Raw genomic sequence first — 27,115 nt, 5'->3', positions numbered from 1 at the left:
TTACAAAGAAGAAAACATTTAATACTTTTATTTAGAGATACAAGTTGAGATTTGAGGGTCTTTTTTTTTTTCCTTTTCCCCTTTACAAACCATTACAAAAAAGGTCTTGCAAGTTGTCCCAGCTGACAGACTCATCTCCATCCACCTGAGCAGGAGCCAGCAGCTCTGGGCCATGGCTGCAGCCCTCAGTGGGGCAGGGACAGGGCACTGAGGCCATCGGTCCCTTCGGCCCCCTGCACTGCTGGGAGCTGGGGGAGAAATCCACGTGTGCTCCCACATCCTGCACCAGGAGAGAGGGTCAGGCACTGGTGCCAGACGAGGGTCAGCCCACGGTGTAGCAGGGGACCAGACGTACATCAACATGCATGGTTAAAAACATTAAAAACGTTCTGTGTAAATGTAACAGGAGATGGAGCAGCTGCAGTGTGGGGCTGGCAGGGAGCTAAGGCTTGCATGCGTGGCCAGGAGGTTGCTGGTCAAGAAATGCAGTGCCAGAGCCCTGCCAAGTGCTGCAGCAGAGGTGCCAGGCCCCCAGAGCAGGGAAACCATTTTTCTATCAACACTGGAAAAGCAAGAAATGGAGCTCAGGAGCTGTGGATGCAGCGCCGTGCTCTCTTCCCCAGGAGCTGAACACTGTAGCTCCCAGCCCCGTTCCAAAACGTGTATGGGGAAAGAGGCTGGGAGCAGCCAGGGCAGCCAGGAGCAGGGCAGAAGGGGTGCAGAGATATAAGATGCCTTTTCCACCAAACGCATTTACAGGGTGCAGAAGCTGAAGGTCACAGAGCCCAGGGTGCAGCTTCTCCCAATGGGTGGAGATGGCCATGGGGAGGGGGCAGAGGAGGGGCAGCAGGAAAGGCACGTGAGGATTAACCTGGTCCAAAGCAAGCAGCCCCAAGGAGCAAGCAGAGGGACTGCAGCTCAGCCTCATGGGGTTCTGATGGGGAGAACAAGCACAGAGCTAGCAGGTGAGAGGATCTCGCATGGGACCATTCTGCAATCTGCTCTGCCTCACCATGGGCAGGAGCATTCATCTGCCTCCCTTGTCTGGAGCTAAGAGTTGGACTCGATGATCATTAAGGGTCCATTCCAACTTGGGATATTCCATAGGCAGACCCTGGGCTGCAGCCCAAACTGCCCCTTGAGTCACCCCTCAGTTTTGCAGGTAGAGGCTGCAGCAGGAAAAGCCCAAACTTCAGAAGCAGCCCAGCTTAAAACATTTCCAAGGCAGAAAGGAATTGAACCGTGCCGTGCCACGGAGAGGACAGAGAGCCAGCACCATGCATCAGACATCTCTGCCCCTCTCCAGGGAGGGGAGGGACAGCACAGAGGCTCAGCACTGCCTTGAGCTGGTGTAGTGTTCCATCTGTGTCATAGTGTTGCTCTGCTCCGTGCTTTCTCCACTGAGCCCTGGCTCTGGGGTGCTGAGGAAGCTGAGTCCCTTCCCACAGCAGCTGGGTGTCAGATTGAGCAGGGGCTGTAGGCTGAGGGGAGGTGGGTAGTGTTCAGGGGCAGATGCCCACACCATCCTGAAGGAGGGGCAAATCTCTCACCCCTCCACGAGGCTCAGGGCTGCTCAGCACCGGGTGACCTGGGGTAATGATCAGCATGAAGGTCATGCACCCCGGCTCTCCAGCACAGCCAACCTGGTTCACACGGAAACTGGACCAAAGGAAAGACAAAAACTGGACAGGGAGAGGCCTATGACCCAGCTTGAACGTACAGACTGGAAGAACCTGGCAGGATTCATAAAGTACCTAAGTTCAAGCACCAGAAGGACACAAAAAAAAAACCAAAACAAAAGACAAAACATATTCTCCAGGATAGGGCTGTCTGACCCTTCTGGCTTGTTCCCTGGTGGCAAACTCACCCCGAGATGATACAGGAAATGGCCGTGTCTTCTCTCCCCACCTCACTAGAGGGCTCGTGTCAGGACAAACGTGGAATGCAGGCTCGGCCCTGCGCTGTGAGGGGGCACGAGTGGAGAGGAACGGGGAGAGCTGCCAATTCACTGAGGTAGCGGAACCAGCACTTCCACGTAGTTGAGTGGGAAGAAGCCTGACTGGCCATTGATCATGCCCTCGTACCAGTTTTCATCGATCTGGTTGGTCAGGGTGATGATGTCGCCTTCCTTGAAGCCAAGCTCACCATCGTTCTCGGGTTCAAAGTCGTAGAGCGCCTTGCAGCAGGGCTGGTCCAGGTGAGCTGTGGGGAGAGTGCATGCAAGGGGTGAGGAGGCTGCCTACAGTCCTGCCCCAGCCCCACAGCTGGCAGCCAGCCACTCACTCCAGTCCCAGACACCAAACCAGGTCTGGCAGAGCCAGGATTCACACAGCCCCAGTGACACGAGCGAGTACTGGGGGCTCTGCCCCGCCTGGGAGAAACTGTTTGTTAGCTTTGCCCCCAGCATGGTGAAGCATTAACTCAGTTTGAACTCTTCGATGGGTTTAAGCACAATGGCTCCTCTGCCTTCTTGTTCCAAACGTTTCCCTTCATAACTTGCTCCCAGAGCACAGCCCCAACCCCTGTACCTTCCCTGTGCCCGCCACCCCACTCTAATGGGAGAAGAGCAGCCAGTAAATTTCGCAGCTGTAGAGACTCTACTGAGAGCAAGCTGAGCTAATGCAGACCACCACAGGCTCCAGGGCCCTAATTCCCTTCCCTGTTGCTCAGCACCTGGCATGGCTCTGTGCTAGGGCAGGAGGAATGGCAGAACAGGAGGCCCAGCACACCTGGACTGCTGAACTTCCACAGCACAAGAGGGCTCAGCATTAGGAGAGAACTCAGAAAACACCAAAAGCAGCAGCCAAGCAGGTTCATTTCTGAGAGAGCTTCTCAAAACACCACGCTGGTTCCACAACCACGGCATATAACCCTTTCCAGGCTCCTTAAGCCCTCCTACCCCACTACTGTACCACCATGAGCCCCTCGCTTGCCCCACTCTGATGCCTCCAAGACACAGATTCAGCCTGCCCCCTACCCCAATGAAAGCCCCATGAGCTCCTTCAAGTCAACCTGTGGGCCCAGCCTGGGGACTTGCCACCAGTCACAACCCATCTGAGGCTGCTTGCTGCCCAGACACCACAAAACCCACATCGTGTACCGAAGCACCGCCTGCTCTGTCCCCAGCTCCCAGCTGCAGGGTAGGGGACAGCAGGCAGTAGGTGCAGGAGTGGGACAGATCAGAGCTGGGGGGCTCGTAACAGGAGTGAGGTGGTTGATATCTCCTGGTAGAGCTCCTGATCTTTGTGCTCTCAAGCAGGACGTGCCTGCATGACGACTGCTGCCACAACTCATCCAGGTGAGCAAAAGCTTTAGGGTGGTAAATATCAATATAGCATGGTTGGGTTCATTTGGGCCTCAGCAGAGGTGATGTTTAGCTCAGCTGTTCTGCTGGCCAGGCAGAGTGGCTCAGCACAGGGGTATTAGTGGCTTACAAGAAGCAGTGTCAAGGAAGGAGGAGCAAGGAGGGGTGGGGAAAGATGGTCACACATCATGCAGTGCAGTGGGAGGAAACTCACGGATACTCCTGACGGAGGCCCGGGACGGCTTGTCGGATCGGAAAGAGGAGGAAGCTGCTTCCAAACAAAAAGAGACATGCTTAAAACAACGTGAATTGGAGTGAGGGGAAGGCAGGGCCCAAAGGGAGGTTCTGTTAGGAGAAACATGGCATCCTGCATGCTGTTAGAAAACCATCTGCCTCGCTGGGACCAGGGAGGGACAAATGCAGCGTGATGGAAGACAGGGAGGGAGAGATGTTTAATTTTTCCTTTCTGCCCTTGCTGTCACTGACTGGGTGCTATCAGTCAGTGACCCGGACTGCAGGCTCTGCTGGGACTTCTCCAAAGTCAAGAAAACAGAGGCTGTTGGGCCTCAAGAGAAAATAGCCTGACTCTAGAGATGTTTAAGACACTTCCAGAGCCACCAGCTTGTGCAGGCACATCCAACACATCAGAAACACAACTCTTAGGCAGAGCAGTTCCCCTCCATCCCCAGGACACTGCTCCAGAGACACCTGTGTGCACGATGACATACATGGGACAACTTTACCTGAGACTTTAGGGGTGGGAGCACAAGAGAAGCCCCCGTTAGATTGGTCACTCTCTCCAAAGTCATACGTCTCCCTGGGTTTGGGCTTGTATTCCCGCCTGGGACGTGAGGAGGCCTCCCTCATTCTGGCAGAATCAAAAGAAATGTGGATAAATTAAAGTGAAAACGAGTCTGAGAAGATCAGTGCACATCTTGCTTGTTGGTGTGAAAGCTTTGGAAAAGGCATGATGCTACCAGAGCTAGAACATGAAGCTCTGTCCTCAGCTAGGCAAGGCAAACATAACTGACCCCTTACAACCATAGAGGGACGAGTTTCAGTTGCCTCCACCTCAGACCTACACCTCAGCTTTTGGAAGACAACACCCCTAGGCTTTGCTGGAGAGCAGCTCAGGCAACCACTGCTTTCAGGCCAGCAGAGGACACTCGTGCTGCACTTTGAAAGCTCTCAGCAGTAGAATACTCCCAGATCTTCTGAATTCCAACCAGACACAGCATCCATTCAGTGGTTTCTTCTATGACAGAAGAGCAGCAGGGCAGCAGTGCTAAATCACCAGGAACTCCAGCTCCCTAACTACAACTGAAGCTAATGGCACAAAGACACTAAGCTAGGAGGGGACAGGCACATTCAGGTCATGACATCTGATCCATCTGCTCCAGCAGCACGGTTACTTGATCCCAGGTCTAGCTAAAAGATATTTCCTGGTCAAGGCCCAAGATGCAAGGAGCTGTGGGCACTGGCATTAAGGGTGCACTGCATATACACCCTTTCTCTGCCAAATTCAATATCAAGTTCCCTGGGAACTGCACACTCCAATTCAGGCATCGCTCAAAGCAGCAGAAACTGGCTGCCCGTGAAGCAAGGACAGACACGTTTTGTATGTTAGAATGCGCCCATCACTGATCTGAATGAGGTTTGGACCGAAGCTGCAGTGACTGCAAGCACTGGCTTTAACACCAGGGGGCAGATTCAGACAGGGAGCCAGGTATATTTACAGGCAAGTGCCATGCAGAGCTCATGGCTGTGAGAACCGAGTGCCCAAAGCCCCCAGGACTCACCTGCGTTTGAGCTTTTCTGCCAGTTCATCCAGGATCTGCACTGCCTGCCTGTGGTAGTCCAGCTGAGCATCCACCAGGGCCGACAGCTGGCTCACCTGCTCAATCTGAGAGAATCAAACCAAGGCAGGATGATTGGCTTTCCCTTGCTGACAGAAGACTCCCACTAGGGCTGAGATTATACTGGGAAACGTGCACAAGGGACAGCTTCCCCAGGGAAACGAGGATGAGGTTTGGGATTTCAGGTACTTGAGACCAGGCTCTGGCTCAGACTCAGCAGAATGGCTCCCATTCTCCCACTGTCTCCCACCCTGAAACCTTCCCTTCCCCAGCTGGTCAAATTCTTCCCAAGGGTGCTGCATTATCTGGCCAAACTCATTCCCAATGGCACCCTCACACAGATGGAAACACAAAAGCCACCCCCAGCTCTCAGCCCCAGGAGCAGCAAGGAGTCCAGGCGCCCTCTATGCACTTACATCAGTTTCTAGGAGGTTGTGCATACTGGTCTCTGCTACTTCCTTGGACTCTTCAAACTTCTCCATGGCCTGTCGGAGTTCCTCATCAGGGATTTTTCCCTGTCGTTTCTTCTTGTAATCAAAGTCCAAGCGTCTGCCTTCCAGCTTCTTGAGATGGTGCTGGGAAGAAGACGGTTATGAGCAGCAAAATAAAAAGAGGAAAGAACCAGAGACTGGGAGCAACTGAATTTTTGTGTTGAGAAGGCAGCACTGGTCACAGGCCAAGCTCATTCGTTTCAGAAGCTCGATCTCAGAGAATACACTTCTGTGGCTCCCATGTTTGTTCAGGTTGCAGCACAGGATAGAGAGCTGCACATCAGGGGTGCTGTGAGATGATGCGGAGAAGCAGTTTGGCAAAGCATTACTGCTGTAGGTGCTTCTTACTAAGGATTAACCTTCAAGTATGGTATGGAAATGTAGTTTCACCCCTTTCTAGCTGGGAGCTGGAGGAAAACAATGTGAAAACAGCCCAGGTCTGTTCCTCATGCAAGGTTTCCAGGGAAAGGAAGAGCTGGCTCTCTACTTCGAGCTCCTCATGAGTGACAGGGATCTCTACAGATCAGGAATTGGGATACAGATTCTGAATATTATATCCTGTAACAGCTTAGGATCAGAACTGTTTAAATCAGCACCAAAGGCAAGCAGCCCAGAACATATGTTGGGATCCACTATGACAGCATCCTCCATAAAGAACAGTGAATGAACTACTCCAACCTACACCCAGCTGTAGAAGCTGCTCAGGAGCAGTGGCAGTGGTGCTGAATACACCGAGCAGGGGAGCAAATACTAGGAAATATGGAGAGAGAATGCACATCACATGCAGGGGAACAGAAGTGGTACCTCTGCCTGTCCACACTGTTTTCCACTGTGATGGAGAAGTGGCTACATGCACTGATAGCCAGAACAGGCCAGCATCTAAGGAGATGAAAAGCAGAGACAACACCATGGCGTTTACCTGGATCTCTTTCAGGTCTTTGTCACACAGGTTCTGGAGGGGATCAATAAAATTTTGTTTGACTTCAATATCCAGTGAGTCCTTCACTTCAGCCAATCGTTTCATAGATTCCCCAGCATCAAGCAGCGCATCGCCTTGGAGTGAGAAAAGGAAGAGAAAGGGAGGAGGAGAACAAGCCAGCCGGTTAAACAGAGCCAAAGTCTGTGGCAGCTGCATGCAGAGCCATTCTGCCATGATACCCAGCATGTGCAACTTCTGTCCTATGTCAAAAACCTCCACGTTTCTACATGGAGCAGCTTCCTGAGCTGAGCACAGGGAGCGCTGACTGGCGTGACAGCGGGCAACGGCGTGTTGGTGCAAACTGCACAGAAGACACTTCACCAATGCGCTTCATTTTCTTCCTCTGAACACAAGGAACAATCTCTACGAACTACACAGAGGAAGGGAAAAGTATTTCATAAACAGCTTTGTTAACTCAGGGAGTCCCTGAGCTACTAATTGGCTGAGCACAGCTTTAACCTTGCTTGGCCACTGCTGGCAGCAGAAGCTGGGGGCAGAGTACATTTGGCCTGATTGAGCCAAGCCATCCTTTTGTTCAGATGGCTTTTAAGCCCAGAGCACTCTTGACCAACCTCTCAAGTTTCCCCAGATGTCAACAACAAACCTGCAGCCTTCTATTCATTTTGGACCTCTATCGAGCCAATCTTATCTCTTTTTCCACCTCTCTCTGAATTCGAACTCAGAGTCGCTTACTGAAACCTATTTAGCTTTTCTAAAGCTCCCTCTAATGATGACAGTTAAACCAGACAGCCTTGCTGAAAAGCACTTTTAGTCTGGGCTTTTTATTCCAGTGGAAACCATTTATAGATTAAATTATTCCTGTGCAGCTTTGGCAAACCAATCGTTTCAGCACTGCATCAGCACAGGAGTTGATGCAAATGAAATGGAGAGTCAAGTGAAACCACCAGTCTGCTGTCCAGGTGGAAAAAAAGCAAACGACAGAGTATCTGCAGAAGAATTATTTCAATGGTGCTAACTCTAGATAACCTGTCAAAATAAAAATTCATCAAGTTAAGTGTTTCTGTAAAGAGAGGCTATTAGAGGAAGCCAGGTTTGCTATGTTCTTCTAAAAACTTCCTTCCCCCTTGCTCTGCAATAATACTGGTTTCCTGCAAGCCAAGAGAGATACAGAGTTCTGAGTCAGCCAGAGATACCCTGGAGAATTCACCACTCCCACAGAGCAGCCAGGGCTTTGTCATTTTCCTGAAGCAAGAAGGCTCCTCCCTGCACTGGAAGGGATCAGACAGCTGTGCACTGCATTGGCTCTGTCACATGGGCAGGCTGATGTTTCACTGGATTAAGACTAATGTCATCAAAAAGCTTCACACCCCCTTCCTCCCTGCAAGCCACACGTGGCTTGTTTCATGATTATGAGAAGTTACCCCATGAAGAGATTTCTTGGCTATGGAATCCCCATAGCAGAGCTCTATGGCATATTAAAGCACCTCATATTGCTCAGTCCAGTTTCCACATCACCACATTCAGTTTAAAAGCACAGAGACAGTTTTTCCCACATGCAAGCTTATCCCAGTACTCAACAAAAAAGTATTAGAAGGTTTTGGACCTAAACCTAATGTTGATCACGATCCAGTCCCCTTGGGTTCTGCTTCTCCTTCCCCGAGTGGAAGCCTTCAGACCTCTTCTAAAGGCCTGTGTACAGAAAGGCAGTTGACAGCACACACATCAGTGGTGAGCTGTGGATTTTGCCCTTGGTTTTGGTTTAAGGAATGAGGCTCAGCCGCTGCCATGCATTTGCTCTGAGACTGCTACAGATCCGGCACTCATTGGACCATGCTGCTAAGTGATACAAAGGGTCCCAGAGCCCTTTGGGAATCCAAAAGAACACAGTTTGGAGATTTGGCATCGGGCTTTGCTGTCTTATCTGCACGCTGCTGTAGGCTGCAGCCCCACAGGGCACTCACCAAAGTTGGAGTCCTCGCCCAGCTCCTTGCCGTAGCGGATCATGCTCTCCCCCAGCAGCCCTTCTGACTGCGGGTAGCCAGGATTCTTCACCTGCCCACGGATCTTCGACATCGTGTTCAGCATGGTTAGCTTGGCTCTGGAAGCTGGCACAGAAACAGCCACAGCCGTGTTTGTAATTACTTGGACTTGCCAGCAGCTGCTGGCCACTGCCAACTCTTTCCTTTTTTTTAAGTGACTCCCAAAGCCAAGAAGTGCTATTGTCATAACCTACCAGAAATATCACTTGCTATGAAAAGTAAAGTTTCTTTTCCAAAGCAGCAAATAAATATAGATCCCCACAGCTAACTGGTGAAGGCCAAAGGAGTTTCCCCAGCCCTCCCGTAGTCCCTGGAGCATCCTCTGAGCAAGCTGCTTGGAAACACACAGGACAGCAGGCTCTGGAGGTGATGGTTACAAAGCTAACCATCCCTTTCCAAGCCAGAGATGACATTTTTTTGGGACACCCTGGTAAAAACAGGTCCCCTCCAGATCTTTCCTAGATCCAAGGTTAAAGATGCGTCTGTTTTATTCACTGTTTGATAGCAACAGCAGGATCTTACAGCCCAGAAACACATCACTGGTCAAAAGGGCCGTATGACCACAAAGCACCTGTGAGCCAGGGTAAGACCCCACTAAGCTCAGCCAGTTAGCAAAGCCACAGGGAATGTACAGGACAGCCCAGCATACATCTGGTAAAGGTAGACAGCGTACCTGGTAACAAATGTGGGCTTGGTGGCACACCTCAAGGCCATAAAGGTTCTCTCTGAGGTCTTTCTGCCTCTTTCTCTCCTACCCTCTTTGGGGGGCAGAGGGGGAAGTGGACAGCAGAGGTGCTGTCACTCACCTGGGTTTGGCTGCAGATATTCTATTGTTCTGGTCAATACTTCTGTAACTGCCTTGCTGGTCAAATCCACTTTCTGTAGGAAAACAAGATGATCCAGCAGCAGTGAAGATCAGCTCAGGGCTTTGGCAAGGTCACAGAAGGCTTTTACGGGTAATTTTAGGGGATTTCTCCTATCCCTTACTCACTTTTTCCATTTCCTTGAAGTCATCGTCAAGTTTGGTCCCTTCTGCCCCTCCAACCTTTTCGCTGACCAGCTGCAGAAAAAGAACAAGGCAGGAAGAATCAGGCATGGCAGTGGCTGCCCACTCTACCTCACGCAGAGAGGTATCGAGTCCTGGGGACAGAAAGGGAAGAGGGATGGTCCAGACAGCATCTGCAAGAGAAAGGAGGCAGTAGGAACAGCCCAAAGCATGGTAACAACATGCTGCCCTATCCTCCCACAGCACAGCTCAGCCTTCAGACACAGGCAGGATATTCCTCACCTGGCAGAAGCTACAAAGCTCTTTAAAATCGTAACTCACAGCTCCAACTCCGATGCTTTCTGGAAAAAGGGAGCAACAGCATTGTCTCTCAACTCTGCTTCAAGAGAGGCTTCAATTTCACACAAGGCAAAATGCAAGTAAACAGGGAATTAACACACTCTGCTTGCAGCAGCCATACAGAGCTAAGCCCAGAAAGAACCACTCAAACCACTCAAACTCCTTGCAATCCAGATGGTGAGAGCTTAGGGCTCTGTATTCCAACATTTTTTAAAGAGAAGGATAAAGAGACTTACAGAAGCTACAGGAAAATGTTCAAATCCAATTATCAAGGTATCTCTGATGTCTGTTCTAAAACAAGGTGAACACAAGACGTTTGACACAGCTGGGAAGGCAGGGTTGCTTTTGGCTATCTGCACCAAGGGCTTATCAGCTTTCTTCAAAATGCCACTTAGTGTAAGAAAAGACTTTTTCCCAAAGCTTCACCACTCACCTTCCCGAGCTGAAAGACACGTGCCAACAGTGCTTTATTAAATCCAACTGAAGAAGTGTCCTTCCATGCAGCTCAAATGGAGAGAAACATCTCCTGCCCTGCCCCATTCCCATGTGGCAAGGCCAGTGGCAGCACCTGGGGCTCAACAGATCGGCCAAAGCTACCTGCAGTGTGCCCACAAGCAACTGCCAGGCCCCAAAATGGATCTGTGTACAGCAAATTACCTCCACAGACATCAAAAGTGGTTTAGGAAATGGTTGCTGCCTCCCCAAGCTCTCGATGCCTGCCACAGGCCATTGCCAGGATTCCTCATGCTTGTAGTCAAAACTCCAGCTCTGGACAAACAATACAGGTTTGTTTACTTCAACATCAAATACTTGATTTTATCAAGTCTTTCTTCCTGTGGCGCCCATGGGGACTCAGAGTGGTTCCTTAGTTAAAGGACAAGGAGAAAAAACTCTTTAAGCAAGCATCCAGTTCCAAATGCACTTAGAGATACCCCATAAGCTCCATGTGACTGCGCTCCCTGGGCAGTGCTTAGTCCCAAAATCAAATGATTGCTGTAAAACAGGGAAGTCTGCAGGGATTCAGCAAAATTCTACACCCCAAACTAGGAAAGAAAAACAACTAAGAAGCTGCAAACCAAGCTGCTAGGCTGAGCACTGCTATGGCTGATGTGCTCCTCGTGCCTCAGTGGTCGGATGGATATCTGCAGCTGCTCAGAGCTTCAAGGCATGCAGACATTACAGGGAAGAGGCTCAGAGAGAGCAGAGAGCTCTTCTGAATGACAGCTCTGCACTGAGCAACAGCAGCATAAATCATCCCAAGGCCAAAATATCCTTTTAGAGCAAGAGTCTGAAAGAGCTGAGAAAGAAGACAGCAGCCTTTCAGGGCCTCGTTTTGCCTGGGCAAGGCTTTTTTCTCTGTCTGGGGAAGCAGAGGACCTCAGATGTTTCACAAAGAGATTGCTGTGGTTCCCCTGGGCATTAAAACACTGGGGGAAAGCAATGGGTCAGCGCTCTCCAGGTTCACCCAGCCCAGCTCTCAGCTCTGGATTTCATTCTCAGATGCACACCCAGATGGATCTTCACACATCCCTGCACGTGCAGCCCCACAAAGGTCCATGCAGGCTTCTGGGTGCAGCGCAGCCCTCTTGACCTCACCAGCTTTTTTCTAGCACCTGAAAGGACATGGGAAGTGCAGGGAGAGCAGGACTGTGGATTCAGCAAGCGTGCCAAGAGGGGCTCAAAGGGGTGTTATCACCGCAGAGCTGCCTGCAGATGGGCAAACAACCAAAAACTCAAATTCTTGCTTTTTTTGGATCCTTGCTCTGTGCTCGGGGTGCCAGCACACACTTCTGCCTGCCAGCTCTGAGCTGGGGAAGCACACATTCCTCTTTGGAGCAGGGAAAATAAACCACAAAGCGGTTGCTCTGCCTTGCAGACCCTGCGTGGGCACTCATTGCCAGCTGCCACCACCCACTCCTGTGCTTCCGTGCCAAAAGACGGCTCGACACGCAGCCTCTGTGGCCAGAAAGGGGCTTCTACACAGCCCAGAGCAGCACCTCCAGAAAGGTCCTTTCCTCTGCAATACACCTGAGAAGAGTACAATTAACCGGCGTAATTCCATCCCTGCTTTTCTCCACCCTCCCACAGATCTGCAACCCAGAAAGCTGCAAATACAGCCAGTGATGGAGAGCTCTGCTGTAATCGGGGACTGCATGCCATGCTGTACACAGTGATCACCACAGTGATTTTGGAGGCTTAACACTCTCTCAGAGAGCATAGAGATGTGGAGGGGGAAAATTCGCTTGCAGACTAATTTAATCCTCCTTTTGACATCCAAGAAATGCTACTGGTGCCCTGCTGTGGAGGACGAATACGACTGAGGTTTTCTCCCTGCTGGCTCTAATTAAGCTAGGAGGCTTCATCTCAGGAGGAAAGAAGGAGGGACTGTGTGCCATCTCCATCCCAACAGTCCCAAATCTGTCAGGCACAGGACAAACTAATGCCAGTTCCCCTCTGTGCCAGCAGGGATGTGAGCCAGGGACACGGCCAATGTGCTGTTAGCCCAAGCCCACCCATCCTGGAGAAGGGATCTGATCAGTACTAATCAATATCCAAAGGGAGGGAGGTCAGGAGGATGGGGCCAGGCTCTGTTTGGTGGTGCCCAGTGACAGTACAAGGGGCACTGGGCACAAAATGGAACCCAGGACAGGGCATATAGCATAATGTTAAGCCTAAAGGAGACAGTACTGTAGCTTAGTGCGAGAGGAGCAGGACACAGTGCAAAAGCAAAAGCCCTCAGCTGCACTGCACAGCAGCCAAAGCTGTGTGCTTCCTGGAGCAAATATTAGCACAAGGCAATACGGTTGGGCGTCACAGATCGGCGAGATAAAACAGCTTCAAAACAGGATGGCTGTTTACCTGGCACTTTAACCACCCATCTGTAGGGTCAGAAAAAGGGACGAAGCAGACGGTGCACAAACAGTCCAGCAGAGAAGCAACACCCGTGTATAATTAAAGCTTGCTGGCAGTAAAAATGTGGCCCAGATAGCTCAGACCTGAGCTCAGGGCGTAGACAGGTACAGTGATTGCAGTCCTGTTGGACGGCTCTGGTTCTGTGCCAGGGTGCAGCGGTGGATCCCACCCAGCAAACACCTCCACAGCACAGCACTTGTCTTTGCTTCGTCTGTCTCTTTGCTCCTGACTGTATTTTGCAGATTCTGCAGCCTCATTTGAACAAGGATCGACTCGCAGGGGCTTCAATCACACTTACCTTTGGTGTTCCAATGCTACCAAAGGGCTGTGCGTGGCAGAAGATGTCCAGAAATGAAAGCCCTTTTGTTAGCTAACTACTGCAACAGGAGCTTGGCAACAGGGAGGGGAAGGAATGAGCTGTGTATGCTGAAGGATAAGAAAGACAGGATGGAAAGGGGCTTCTCTTATAGCAGAGAGTGGGAGAGAAACGCAATGCCAGGGATGAGGGAGGGCTGTGCCGTCTCTCCAGACACAACACAAAATCCACACACCCCTCCTCGCCCTCACCAGCCCCCTCCAAACCCACCACTCCTTCATTCAACCTACACAACTGCCCTTCAACCCCAGGATGAACTCGTGGTAAATAACAAACCATCGGACAACGCTCTCGTCATTTGGTTCACCCTTACGTAAACCCGATGAATCAGACAGACCTAGCAGGCATCTGCTGCTGCCCACGCCATCCCTGAAACCTAAACAGATCCCAGTGGCATTAAGTAGGACCTTGGCACACCCACTCCAAAGCTGCACTCCCCTCATTGCTGGCTGGCTGCAGCACCACCCCTTTAACACCCCTGCAAAGAGATGGTGACATGAGGCCGTGCCCAGGGCATCTCTCTGCACAGCAGGTGCCTGTGGATGGAGTACAGAGCATCAAGATATTTTGCAAGCAGCAGATGTGTTCCCAGAGTCAACGAGTGGCAGCTCAGAGCAATGGGATGTGCTGTGCTGCACTGCAGCCTTGCTGCATCACACCAGCGCTGGTGACGGAGGAAGGACAGATGTGTAGGAAAAAAAAAAGGGAAATCAACGTACAGTACAATCACCAACCATGAAAACAGAGCCAAAACCGAGTGGGAAGATGCCACCATCCAAACCTTCTGCAGTTGAGGAATGCTGGTGAAGCCCCTCCATCTCAAGATCCAGCAGAGGGCAGATGTGCAGCACTGGCCCTAAAAGTGAGCAAGTCTTTGTTGCCCAGCCTGTGGATACAGGAGGCTGAAATCAGTGCTGTGCCAACGAGCAGCTGCTCCACAGGGACCTCACTCATCTCGCTCCGACACACTGCTCTTCAACTTTCAAGTATTTTCAATTGGGAAATTAAGGTAGTCAACTGTAGGATGTAACTTCCCCCAACAAGCACAGCTCATCAAGAATGAAAAATACCTGTTTTTTCTTTTAAAACTTGCATTTTTTCCCCTTAGCAAACAGCCAGCGCTATTTATAACATATCAAACACATGCAATTGCTGCATTCAAAGCAGTTGCCCACACTGCAATGAAAACATTATCCTTCCCAAGACTGATGTGCCAAAGCCTTCTCACTCCTCCCTGCGTCCTGCCTCAGCAGAAAGTGCTCTTTTGAGAAATAAAAACCACAGACAAGCAAACAGACGAGCAGCTCTGCCCCGGTTGCCTGCATTAAAAAAGAGCAAGTTCAGTGGGAAAGAAAGAAAATAAGAAGAAAACAGCCCACAAACTAACTAAAAAGGTGCTGTAGGTGTTTTGAATCCCAGATGAACAGGGCTTCAGTGCAACACAAAATCCTGGTCGAGAGATGTTAAGGAAAACACAGCTGTAAGTGCTGGGATTGCTGGTGAGCAGTTTCGGTAGTGCACAACACTGCTGTGAGCTGTGCCCATGGGAGCTAAATAAAGGCACTGCAATAGCTCAGTGAGGCACAGCGCCCTGGAATGAAGTGTAATTTTTGGTTGTCTTCACTAGTAGCTTCATCATCACAAAGGAGGAGGCAGCGGGGTGCTCACAGCTCCATGCAGCCAACACAGCTCGCTGCTGCTGCACGTATATTTAGAACAGCTGGGCAGCACGTGGCTCTAATCCCTCAAGCACGGTGCTGCACTCTCCTGCTGTGGGGTCTGTCAGCAGCAGGGCTGGAGAACCCCAAAAGCTATTCCTGAAACACACTCTGCTCCAGCACCTTCGAAGCACCCGTGCTGTCTCTAAGGTCTCATGGCAATTGTCACCTTCCCACCACGATCCTTGGCAGCGTGGCAAGATTGGAAGGTGTTCATCCAACAGCAGGCATCACTTCTTCTCCATCCCTGTTTCTTGCTGCTCACTGCATCCTCAGCTGTGGGCCAGGAGGGCAGCAGCAGCCCACTGGGAGCGCTGGCACTGCAAACACACCTTTTGCCCTCATTGAGCCTGCAGTTCTCTCTGGCATCTGTCCATATTTGCTTCTTATCCTCCATCACATTCTGCCTCCTCAGAGGCTTTCAAACTCTTAGAAAACAGAAGGCATCCTTTCTTAAGGAATGACGCTGCAGAGAGGTAGCAGGCATCCCTGTTTACCCAGTGATCAGCACACCCACAGCAAAGTGCATCCTAATCTGGGCAACTTCTGACCTACTTTAAAGAGAAGGAAACAGACAGAAGTGTTATTCTATGGAATAAGGGATGAACAATTATCGTCTCGTAACAAGGAGGAAGGCACATTCCCTAGCAAGCCTCCATGCTTTGAGCAGCCAAACGATGCTGAGAGTCCCCACAGTGCTCTGTAGGTCCTGGCACAGCTCCATCACATCTGCCAGACTTCCTCACCCAAAAGTCATCACTCTAAGCAGAAAAGAGGAAAGAGAATGAGAGGAAGTGATTTGCCTACTGTCAAGAGCAGGTTAGCAGCAGAACCATAACCAGAAGTGGGATATGACTCGACAGACACTGCCCTACCTTTTCTCACACTCGGTTTGGCTGCAGAAGGGCAGATCAGAGGAGGGCAAACAGCAGAAGCTCTCACCTCCCTGTCCCTCCATGTGAGACCCTGCTGCTGGTTCTTAACATCAGTCCTGCCATTCATCTCACTTCTCTGGGCATTTGGACCTGACGGTACCACCTGCCACCTACCCCATCCCATCTCCCCACTCACATAAGTGTTTTCACTCTGGTATCCAGCCCTCAATCTTCCGCTGGGCTTTCTTGCCTTTACTGCTCCTTTCTTTTACAGGAAGAGCTACTCCCTCCTGAGACCAAGCACCATCAATGGACCTGTGCAAACACACACAGAGGTGCTCCTGCTGCCTTCTGCCCTGCCCCCTTCCCTTCCTTTCCCTTCCCTTTCCTTCCTTCCCTAGCAAAATGCCTTCAAAGTGACCTCAGGTTGTAATCTTATCATATAGGAACTGCAAAGAAAGAGCTGTCATATGCAAAGACAGCTTTCTAGGGAGCCACCTGTCCAATCACCTACTCAAAGCATTATTGAATGACTCATCTCCATCCAGCAGATGGGCTCAGAGGAATGAGGACAGCATGAATTAGAAAACGTAACTTAAGCAGGAGCCAGCAGGTCTCACTCGCAGAGCTAAGGCCAGTGCAATGCAGACACTGCCCATTTGCTTGGGGAATTCATCCTTTCATTTTCTGTAGCTGGATGAACAGCATTTGAGTCCTAGCTTGTAGCAGGGGCACGCTGCTGCCCTGAGCACAGATTGGCACCAGAGAGGAGAAGTTTCAGTCCTTACCTCCTGCCACAGGCTTACCACATGAAAGCAGGCACCTCCCAACAGTCAGCAACGAGGCCTTGCATCACATTTTCTCCTGTTATTAGCTACTTCTCACTTGCTTTATACCAAATGAGACATCATTTCTATTCAGCTAGAGTTAAAAAAAACTGGGTCAAGCAAACAAGTGAAAACAAAACCACGGGGAAAAAGCAGCAGCAGTTTTCCCCTGTGCCACTGGCACTGCCCATCTCCTCGCCCACCTGCCACGGCTGCAGAACTACAGTAAACTGAGGGGAAATGGGGAATATTTGCCTTGCATTCAGATTTCCTGCCCAACCTCCCCACATCCTATCTCCAAAAGCCTTTGTTAATCACTGCCTGACTTGTCTGAAGTTGCTGAGCAATCACTTCCCAGCAGCTCCACCAGACCTCTGACGCAGGGGAAAAGGAGCTGCTGCCATTTGACACTTGGAGCTGCTCAGTACATAGGGCAGAAAGGCACAAAGTGCTGAAGGGCCTCCTGGAATTTGCTTTTTGCCTCTTTTGTGTGACAGCACCAAAGTCCTGATGACGCTGAAGCAGAGCAACCAGCAGCCTGTCTATGCTGCTGCCAGGGATTTCAGGATATCATGGAAAGCAATGGGAAAAAAATGAGGGTTTCTGACAACTGGAGGTCCCAAACACAGCAAGCATGAGGCAGCTTGCAGGAAGGGCTCTCAAGAAGTAGACAGGATTTCTGCTCCAGTGAAAAGTGGAACACAAGAACAGTACCACCCCAGGGCACAGGGCAGTGTGGTATCAGCATTGGATGGATATCATTGAATGGTATCATCAAAGCAAAAGTACAGCAGAGCTCAAAGAATGTCACAGGGCTGGGAATGGGGCTACAGAGCTGGTCAGCTCCAGGTCTGCAGTGTGATGGATGAGGCCAAGCCATGCTGATGGGACACACTGAGCAGTTAGGTAACGGGGTTCAGACACGTGTGCGCAGGTTCAGATGGAGACTGTGTCAATGAGGACTGGGAGCTGAGTCAGCAGTCAGGCTCATGGACAGACCAGATCCAAAAAAGGTGGTGAAAGGACTTCAGCAGCAGCTCGGATCTGTAAAAGGGAAGGTAGTGATCCCCCTTCCTAAGTGCAAGGGGAGCAGAGGAGGACAGAGCACAGCTCACGTCCCTTCCTTAACACAGGCTGCGTTGGCCAAACGAGAACTACAGCAATCACAGTGTACACAAACATCAAAGTGGGAGAGAAATAATTCAGAAAATCATACAAACACACGTTTTCCTTTGTTAACGTGAATACTAGGAAAGGCTTAGTGGTTATCACACCCCAGCACAGCATCCTAAGGAAAAGGAGAGGGGGAGTGACATCTGTAAGGCTGCGGGGAGCCAGCAGAGCCAGCTCAGGCTCCTGCAGTTTGCTTTCACTCTGCAGATTACACTCTCAATGCATCACTTCAGCCTTTCTGCCTTGAAGCCAGAGAACCAGGTGTATCAGAAACCCCTCCTGTTTAAATACAGAAAGCAGATTCCTTTGCTCTTGGAAATGCATCCAATGCAATTAGGAGCTTTGCTACGTATGAGAAGGGCTCCAGCAACATCTGGTGCTGAAGATTTGTGCCTGCTCCGTGCCCAACAAAAGCACGTGTGCAGCCACACGTCAGCACCAAATGCAGTGCTTGCTAAATGCTTCACCACTTTGCTACACAGTGAAGATTAGGGAAAAAAATCCTTCTGCTAAGAGCAGCACCTCCTTACTCAGTAGCTTTGCTTTGTGGGTGGGTAATTGTCCACCATTTTTCTGCTTTTTCATTACGAAGGTGATAAGAATAATGTTAAATATAGCTGGTCCTATAAAATCAATATAAATTTGGTCAAAAAAGTGCCTGATATATTATAATAGCCAGGTAAAGTCTGGCCCAACAAGCACATACAGCCTGGTTTTAAGTTCTGGGATGAATTATCAAGCATTTTCTCAATCAGAAAAAGCCCTGTAAAGCTTTAATCACAACACAAACTTTACCTTCTGTTTAAAAGACAGAATTACATTACAGAAACGTGCTTCACTTTTCTGAGCAGAAGCACAAGCTCATTAGTGACAATGCTCTGAACTTCATTAACAGGTGAGAGAGGAAGATTCTCAGATCCCAGTGGCTCAGGAAGGAAATCCCACCTGCACCAGCAGGTACTGGTGACGAAGCCAGTGGCACAGGCTGGGATGAGCGTGGCATGGGCTGTGCTCTGTGCACTCACCAGGAGGAGCAGCAGGGCAGGTCCTGACCCTCAGCCCCAGATGAAAACCATGCTGCTGCTGGAAGGGATCCAGGGAGCTGCTTGCTTACAGCTTCAGCCTGGATGGCTGCTGCCACGAAGCCCCAGCCTCCCAGCACGGCTGCTTCCTGTCAACAGGAACCTGAAAGTGATGGGGTTGCAGTTTTAAAGGGATGGGTGGGGGCAGGTGGAAGAGGAAACCTTTCTTTCTCAAAAAAAAAGAATTATATATATACATATTACTTTTATACAGGCAGAGGCCAAGGGGTGTGTGTGAAAATTGCACTAAGCCATGTCACACAGACCCTCACTAACAGAGAAGTAACGTGATGCTGCATGGCTCCTTCCTCTGCTGCTCCAGCTCTGCACAGATGTCACTCACCTGCCCCCAGCTCAGGGAAGCAGCATGACAGCGAGGGGCCAGAGCTCAGCAAGGAGCAGATCTGTAGAATGACATGAAAGCCACACTGCAGACAAGCAAGAGCAGAGCAACTCCCTGCGTGCTTCAGCTCTGGGCCCCAACTTCATCACTCACACTCAGGATTTGACCTACAAGCAAAGAAGCTGACAGCACAGCACTCTGCATGGGGTTCTTATGAAACAGCATGAATGTCCAGATGCATCACTGCTTTTCCATGTGAATGAGGCGAGCTGACATCACAAACCCAAGACCTTCTGAATTATGGATTTACTTTATTTCTGGGTTTGTTCTTTTTTTCCCAGTAGTTTGGCATCTTGCTTGGCAGTGGCACATGCCAGGAGCCTTCCCTGGGAATACAGCAACATGGTGACACAGTGCAGCAGGTCCTGCAATAACCCCCTCACGTTCCACTCCTGACAGAGCACAGAAGACCTTTTCACACTGCATTCTTCATCCATCTTGGCTCCCTGTAGGAACCCACTGTACGCCTCAGGTGGATGAAGCAGAAGTTGCCAGGAGACTCAGGGACTGTGGAAAGGTGCAGGTGAGGACGGTGCTCAGCACTTCCCAGCCCCCCTAACGAACCTACTTGTGAGCACGGACATCTGCTCAGAGGGGCACAGACAGAATCTCTTCCCTTCAGCCAACATCAGCTTCTGCAAAAGAGGCTACAGCTCTCCCCAGGCACACTGAGCCTGCAGCTTTGATTCATTTTTACATGAGTGCTCCTGCATCTCAAGCGAGGCAAACTGCTCCACTCCTTCAGCAGCACTTCCATGCTATGGGTCCATGTCCCCCTGGGTCTGCCAGGGGCTGGATAGGGCTGCAAGTCCTGGCAAAAGGTGCTGGAGTATGGAGGAATGGGGGAGGGAAGGAACAACAAATGTACTAAAGGAATAAGTCAGCTTTTACAGAGCAGTCTGCCTGATCTCATCCCCATTTTGCTCTTTCCCAGGAGGAAAGTGTTGGCAGGGCGAAGCAGGAGGAAGGATTTCCTTCCACTTCTTCCAGCAACACCCCCCCTCAGCTCTGTCTTACACTTTCAATACTTCACCCTCAAATTAACCCGTTAGAACAGTTAGACAAATAGGGAATTTTAGACAGGGTGAGATGACAATGAGGAATCGGCATTCCTGGTGCCACACGATTCCCCCACAGCTCTGAATCATGCATCCTGCCCGTGTCCCAGATTCCCCAGCTGTAAACATGGGATAACAGTGCTCTGTTTAACATGAGAAATGAGGAGGGAAGCACAGTGAGCTGAGTATGGGGGAGCCAGAGCTTCCCACCTCTGCTTTCTGTCTTTGCCTTTCAAGAACCAGAGCTTTAATTACAATGGGAACCTAAAAGCTGTAAAAGCAACCCTAAAAGGATGAGAAAAGCCAAGTCAACATAACTGACACAAAGATGTGAACGTGCACCTCCAGACAGGCTGGACAACAGTGAGAAAAGCTGAAAACTGCTGTATTCATGGGGCTGTTCTGACAATGATTAACCAGCAGAACAACGCTGCCATGCCAAGTATTTCATCAATGACAAATCATGCAAGAAAGGAAGGAAATTACTATTAAAATCTCCTGCACATGGGCATTTTAACTAGATGGAGCAGCAGGCATCATAACAGCATTCAGTGAGGACAGGGAGAGGCACCCCTGGCCCCTGAGACCCATTGACTCTGAGGTTTGCTGAGAGCAGAGTACCTGCATTCTGCTTCACATTTGCACCTGCCATACTTGGACTTGCACACAGGCATCAATGAGACACTGGGCTCCAATGGCACAGAAAGCTGAGGCTCCAGCACGCTGGGCAAGGATGACAGCAGCAATCTGACTGGCTGCAGAACACAGTTTGCTCTCTGACATTGCTGGCTGGCACTCTGAGCACCCAGGATCACATTGTGCTTGAGCAAATCCTCCTTTTCTCAGCCCTGTGACTCAGGAGCAGATGAATACTGAATGACAAACATGGGAGGCTGGAGGGGACTCTAACCTGGGTTAATACTAATAGAGGAAAGCCTGAGTGCCATGGGAGAGAAGATAAGGCTGGGAGGACATGGCAAATCCCTCTACTTGCTGGTTCAAGTTCATATTTTCAGATAAGGCACTTGGACATTGCATCTCAGCCTGCCTTTGTCACCAAGGTTCAACCCAGCAGCACTGCCTTGTGCCAGCCTCACGGGGAGACCTGGAAGAGAAAACTGAAGGATTTGTTCTTCCAACTTCAAAACAGGAGCAAAAGAGATGCTGCTGTACACACTGTCAGAACTGAAGGTAGCTTCTAGATGAATTTCATTCAGCCCCAAGCTGAATTGACCTGTAGGAGCTTCAAGGCAAAGCACCGGTGTCTCCATGCTGTTTGTGCCCCTCGTGTCCCAGCAGGGCAAATTGTGCCCTACTCACCAGGCCTCTTTGTGCTCCTCACATCTTGCCTCTGAGGTCCACTGTCATCCTTTTTCTGAAGGATTCCCTAAAAGCCAGTATGACATTTGCATGTCAGTGCACAGCCTGGCTTGTCTTGGGGTTCTGCGCCCACTGTGGCACCGTGCTTCCTATGTCCATAAAGCTGCAGCACATCAGCACTGGGGACACCACTGTCCTGACACCACTGTTCTTAGCCCTGCAATTCACATCCAGCATCTGCTATCAGTGGCTGAAGCTCTTGCAATGGTTGTCTTGAGCTGCAGGTGTGGAAGCATCTAGCAGTGTGGGAACAGCTTCCATCTGGAAACAGGCACAACTCAAAACGTCTGCAGCAGGACGGGGCACCAACAGGCCAGGGAAATGGGCCTCTGTGGGTTTTGTTTTCAGTGTAAAAGGTTATCCTGCATGCTGAGCAGCCCATTTCCCTTCCAGCAGGAGATCCTGAACTGCACAGCACATCTGTGACACTCAGAGCAGCCCAGTGCCCAGCTGCAAACGGAGCAAAGGAAATGAGTGGAGAGCCATCTCCTGCCTGGGGGAGAAAGCCTAAGAGTGCTAGGAGGACTGGCTTAACTTTAAAAAAAAAGGAACTGTTAAAAGGTACAATGTGGGAAACAGGAGAGGGAAGAAGAACAACCAAAACTACAGCACAGAGCCTCAACAGAAAGAACTTCATAAAGGAAATCTCTCTGCGGACCAGACAAGAGGAAGAAAGACAAAAAAAGGGCATTGCCATCCCTCTCCTGGTCCTCACGCAGTGCCTGTGCAGTGTGCCTGGGCCAGGCTCATGTCTCAGGCCTTTAAGCTGATGCTGCTGCACCTCAGCACCAGGCACAGGTGATTCTTCAGCCATTGCTCAGGACAGTGAGCACACACTGCAGACGTACAGGGCGTAGGATCCGCTTGTTCCTGGAGTGAAATACTGTCACGGGCCAAAGAGCACAGCCCAGGTCCTCAGATCAGGCACTCATGCTTTCAAAAATATCTTCAAGAGCCTCGAGAGCATCATCAAACTCAGGAAAAAGTGTGTACGTTAAGGGCTTGGTAGTTTTAATTAGCACTCCCCTCTCAGAATACAGCTTTTGTCTTCTGCACACAGAGGGGGGAGGCTGCTGGTCTTTGTCTTGGGCCAGGGCTCTCTGTTCTCATTCTGCACACCCCGGGAAGGGAAGAGGATGTTATCCTACAGCTCTGAGGCTGCCGTGCTGCCCTACACACCGAGGGTTTTGGCATGGTCACCGAGTGCAGCCGTGACAGATTGCAAGCAGAAGGGTGGCTGGCAAGGAGCTCCTCAAGCACAGCAAGCACAAGAACTCGTATGGTGCTCTGGTTACTGAGCCTGAGCAGGACGAGCAAGGTTTGGGTTTGGTCCATGCAGAGAACGCTCATCCTGTTCCACGTGACAACGACATTGAGGGCTGAGCAAAGAAAAAAGCAATGCCACTCTCCCACCTGGGTTGAATCCAACTCCATGCTGAGCCATCAGGGCAACGGCTGATCGGTGGGAACACAAGACCGTGTTTCATGTCTCTGCAAAGGCCTTGTTACACATGGAATGCCAGCAGTTGGCATGCCCCAGCGGGGACAGGGCTATCTGGCAGAGGGAGGGGACACGTTCACCAGTGCCACATCACAGTGCCTCCACCCTAGGGCTTGTCCCTTCAGTGGCAGATAACCCATCTGACACAGGTAGCAGGCTGCTCTGTAGGACAGCAGCAAGGAACCTGCACACACGCTCATCTTGGCACTGGCTTCCCCAGGGAACAGCACAGACACATTTCTTTGCCCTGCTTATGCACCAAGTGTATCAAATGACAACAGAAAGCCTTGCAGATATTAAACCTTCCACTTTAGGAATTGGTTTGTAGAAAGAGAAAACAGTGCATGTGAAGCCATCTCTGCACCAGAAGGTTTCTGCATCTCCCTGAGTGCCTGAGAGGCCAGCAGTGGACCACAGTGTTGACAGCCTCCCATGCAGCACCCAGCTCGTGCTGCTGGAGCTCCAAGCTGTGCATTTGGTTGCTTCTCCCCCACGGGAGAACACTTTCTAAAGGCTGGTTTTATTTTTGTACTGTCTTTTTTTATTTTTTTTGCCTCTCTCCAGAGGAACATTTTGCTGTGAACTAGCAAAACCTGTTCTGGATGCACAGGCACACGTCCTGCAGCATTGCAAGCATGGCTTTTTGCAGGGTACTGTAGGCTCTCTGCTGCATATGGGTGCGAGGCAGAAGCTGATGCCCAGCTTTATCCCCATACCCGGGACTGAAGGGCCCAGCATGCCTCGGTCCTGGCTGTGCTCTTCTTCAATTAATAACAGAAGTGGAACAAAACACAACGTTTTAGGAAAGATCTTCCACATGTTTGGCTTTGGCAGCATCTAATACCTTTAAGAGTGCCAAAAAATAGCTAATCCTCCTCCTGCTTCAGCCAAGGAGTGGCTGAAGATTGGGACCAGGGGAGGGAAAGGGAAGAAGGGTGAAAATGAAAAGGAGAGGAGAATAACACAGAACAGGAGCAGAGCTAGAACCAGTCACTCTCGTTTCCAGACAAAGGACCTCTGCAGTGTGGTTCCAGCCACTGGAACCATGAAGGCAGAAGCAGGGTCCACCCTGTGACTGCGCTTCTCCAGATCCTGCAAAGCAGCTCTGCAAATACCAGCAGAAAGGCTTCTTCAGATTTCATCACCTTCCGAAACCCTGCAGCAGCAGGAGCTGCAAGAGAGCCCAAGATGCAGCCACACACACACACAGCTTTTCCCCCACTGCAATATTCCTTGAGCACAAGCTAAGTGCTCAAAACAAGTACATGCAAGCATGCATGCAGATAAACGGGCTTCCAAGTTTGGACACTGGGCTGCTGCTCATCAGAGAGCTCACAGGGTTTAACTTTTCCATGAGCAATCAGATTGGTTCCTTTAAAAAAATAAAACACGGCATCCGTAAGAAAAATGCCCACCAAAGACCACATATGAATTCACTGCAGTTTACAGTAATTCCCCACAGAAAAGTTTCATCAGATGTCTTAGAAAGATGTTTCCAGGCTTTGGAAACACGTTGCTTCTGACTCATCGATGCGCTTTCACCTCTAATTGCCCTGCTACAACAACACTGCACATCTGTGCTAGGAAAGCCTTCCTACAGTTTCTTTTTCAGCACAGCTTTCCCCCATGGAAGCCATAAAAAAAAAAGCCATAATAATGATGCAGAGATTTGTTTTCCTGCTGTAAGGAAGGGGGTGGGGAATGACTTCAGGAATGTATTACTTTGCTGTTTAAGCAAAATGCTTTTTCATAAACATGGCCAAGGAAGGAACCCATCCACGTAGCAAGCGTACGCAGATTGAGATTAGAAGGGTTTAAACTATGAGCATGGGAAGCAGAGCCCGTTGGTGGGCCTGTGAGAAATTAACCTGCCTTAAATTGAAAACAGGGGCACAAAAGCAGTGATTGGGGGACCCAGAGCAGTGCTCCTAAGGGTGCGCTCCTAAATCCAGATTTGTTCCAAAAATGCCTTAAAAAAACAATAATCCCAAGAGTTAATTTCAGGAACAACACCGTACTATAACTGCAGGAGGCACAAAAAGGCTTCGTTTGCTAAAAACTGCTCTTTTGACAGTCTTCCCAAAGAGCAGAGCCCTGACGCACACAGATGGGGAGTTGTGCTTCTGCCCTGCTGAGCACAAAACCCTTCCCCAGTCCCAGAGCTACCACAGCAGTGGGAATTTCCCAAGGCCCATAGCGAACATCGCCCTGCAGACTGCATTTTATGCAACCCTTTCCCCTTTAACACATTGCTCCTAAAATCCCTTTATTATTATTATTATTATCCTTAAATTTCTTTACTATCAGAGCGGTGAGGTGCTGGAACAGCTGCCCAGAGAGGCTGCGATGCCCCATCCATCCCTGGAGGTGTTCAAGGCCAGGTTGGTTGGGGTCCTGGGCAGCCTAGGCTGGTCTTAAATGTGGAGGTTGGCGGCCCTGCATGCAGCAGGGGGATGGAGCTTCATGATTCCTGAGGTCCCTTCCAACCCTGGCCATTTTGTGATTCTCACTCTGTCCAGGAATTCCATAAAGCACAGGGATGGAAGCTCTTTGCCACACAGCTCTCAGTGAAGCCGCACAGATCTCTGCATCATCGTGCTGGAGCCAAGTTCCTTTTGGTGACTGTGTCACTGTGCTGGCCTGGATGGAGAGCTGTGCTCATGTCACCACAACACCGATGGCACGCAGAGCTCCAGCAGTGCCTCATCTCCATCCAACACAGCAGGGAGGGCACCTGACGGCAACGGTGGGCTTGAACCAGGGGTGCTGTGACCCACTGCCACAGCAGTGGGGGATCAGTCCAAGGATTGCCATAGCAGGGATGGCAATGGAGCTCGCAACGGGTCTGCGTGAAGGGAAGAGGCTCCGGCCAAGGGATGGGCGCCGGTAACGGGATGGGAAAGCAGCACAGACCGGGGAAGGGGGGGACGGGACACCTGGGGGGTCCCAGGGCGGAACACCGAGGCGCAACGGGAGCTCGGCTCGTTGGCACGGGGCTACCGGATGGAAACAGCGGAACCGCCATCAGCCGGAGAGCGGCGAGGTCGGTAGGGAGGGTAGGAACGAACCTCCGGGTGCACCGAGAGCGGACGGACAGCAGCGGCTAAGGGAAGGCGCGGATCGCGGTGCCTCACCTGGCTCGCTTTGTAGAACTGCTTCTTCAGCCCCGCCACCGACATGCTGCCTCCTGTGCCGACCGGGGACACGCAGCGGGCGGCGGGACGCCGAGGTGACACTCGGCAAACACGGAGCCCACCCGCAGACCCGCTCCGCCGCTGCCAACGCCGCCGTTTCCGCCGAGTCGCCGCGGCCAGGAAGCGGCTCGGCCCGCCCCGCCCCAAAGCGGGAACACAGCGCCCCCTAGCGGCCTGGCGGAGCGCCACGGCGGCACCGCTGTTACGGGGGGGGGGGAGAGGCGGACGGAGTGGGGGGGTGTTCGGCCTAGAAGAGAGAGGGGCTCTGGGAAAAACTCGTGGCGGCCTTCCTGCAGCTGAAGGCGGCTCATAAATAGGAGGGAGAGCGACTTGGTACACGGGTGGGTAGTGACAGCACGAGCGGGAATGGTTTTTGAACGAAAAGGGGGGATTTTAGGGAAAAGAAGATCCGGCACTGCAGCTGCTGGAATGACGCTCCCTCTCCCAGCACCCCATGCGCCAGAGGCGGACTACAACTCCCAGCAGCCTTCGCGCCAAAGCCGCCCACTGACCGGGCCTCTCGTTGGCCACACGGCCGCCATTTCGCGCACCGTCTCGGCCCACTCAATGACCTAATGTGCTGGGCGGCTCCGCCCCTCTGCCCACCACTGCTGAAGGACTGCCTTGATCTCCACAGAGC

General features: G+C 51.0%; 1 protein-coding gene across 2 annotated transcripts; it reads right to left on the bottom strand.

Moving 5' to 3' along the window:
• SH3GL1 (SH3 domain containing GRB2 like 1, endophilin A2) lies at positions 1-26,570 on the bottom strand. Of its 2 annotated transcripts, XM_042811137.1 has the most exons (10): positions 26,416-26,569; positions 9,622-9,690; positions 9,437-9,509; positions 8,553-8,696; positions 6,571-6,704; positions 5,577-5,735; positions 5,104-5,207; positions 4,048-4,172; positions 3,519-3,572; positions 1-2,202 (listed from the first exon to the last, which is right to left on the bottom strand). In XM_042811137.1, exons 1-10 carry the CDS (start codon positions 26,458-26,460, stop codon positions 2,006-2,008), a joined length of 1,104 nt encoding a protein of 367 aa, XP_042667071.1. In that variant the 5' UTR covers positions 26,461-26,569; the 3' UTR covers positions 1-2,005. The 2 variants fall into 2 exon arrangements, with proteins under 2 accessions (XP_042667071.1, XP_042667072.1); XM_042811138.1 differs by lacking the exon at positions 3,519-3,572 and having other exon boundaries at positions 26,416-26,570.
• Between the last annotated feature and the right edge of the window lie 545 nt (positions 26,571-27,115).

This window comes from Centrocercus urophasianus, unplaced genomic scaffold, assembly GCF_019232065.1.
Source record: "Centrocercus urophasianus isolate 14NV4802_14NV808 unplaced genomic scaffold, USGS_Curo_1.0 seq_1207, whole genome shotgun sequence".
NCBI lineage: Eukaryota > Metazoa > Chordata > Aves > Galliformes > Phasianidae > Centrocercus > Centrocercus urophasianus.
Note: the sequence above shows the minus strand (reverse complement) of the source record. Positions and strands in the feature narration are given on the sequence as shown.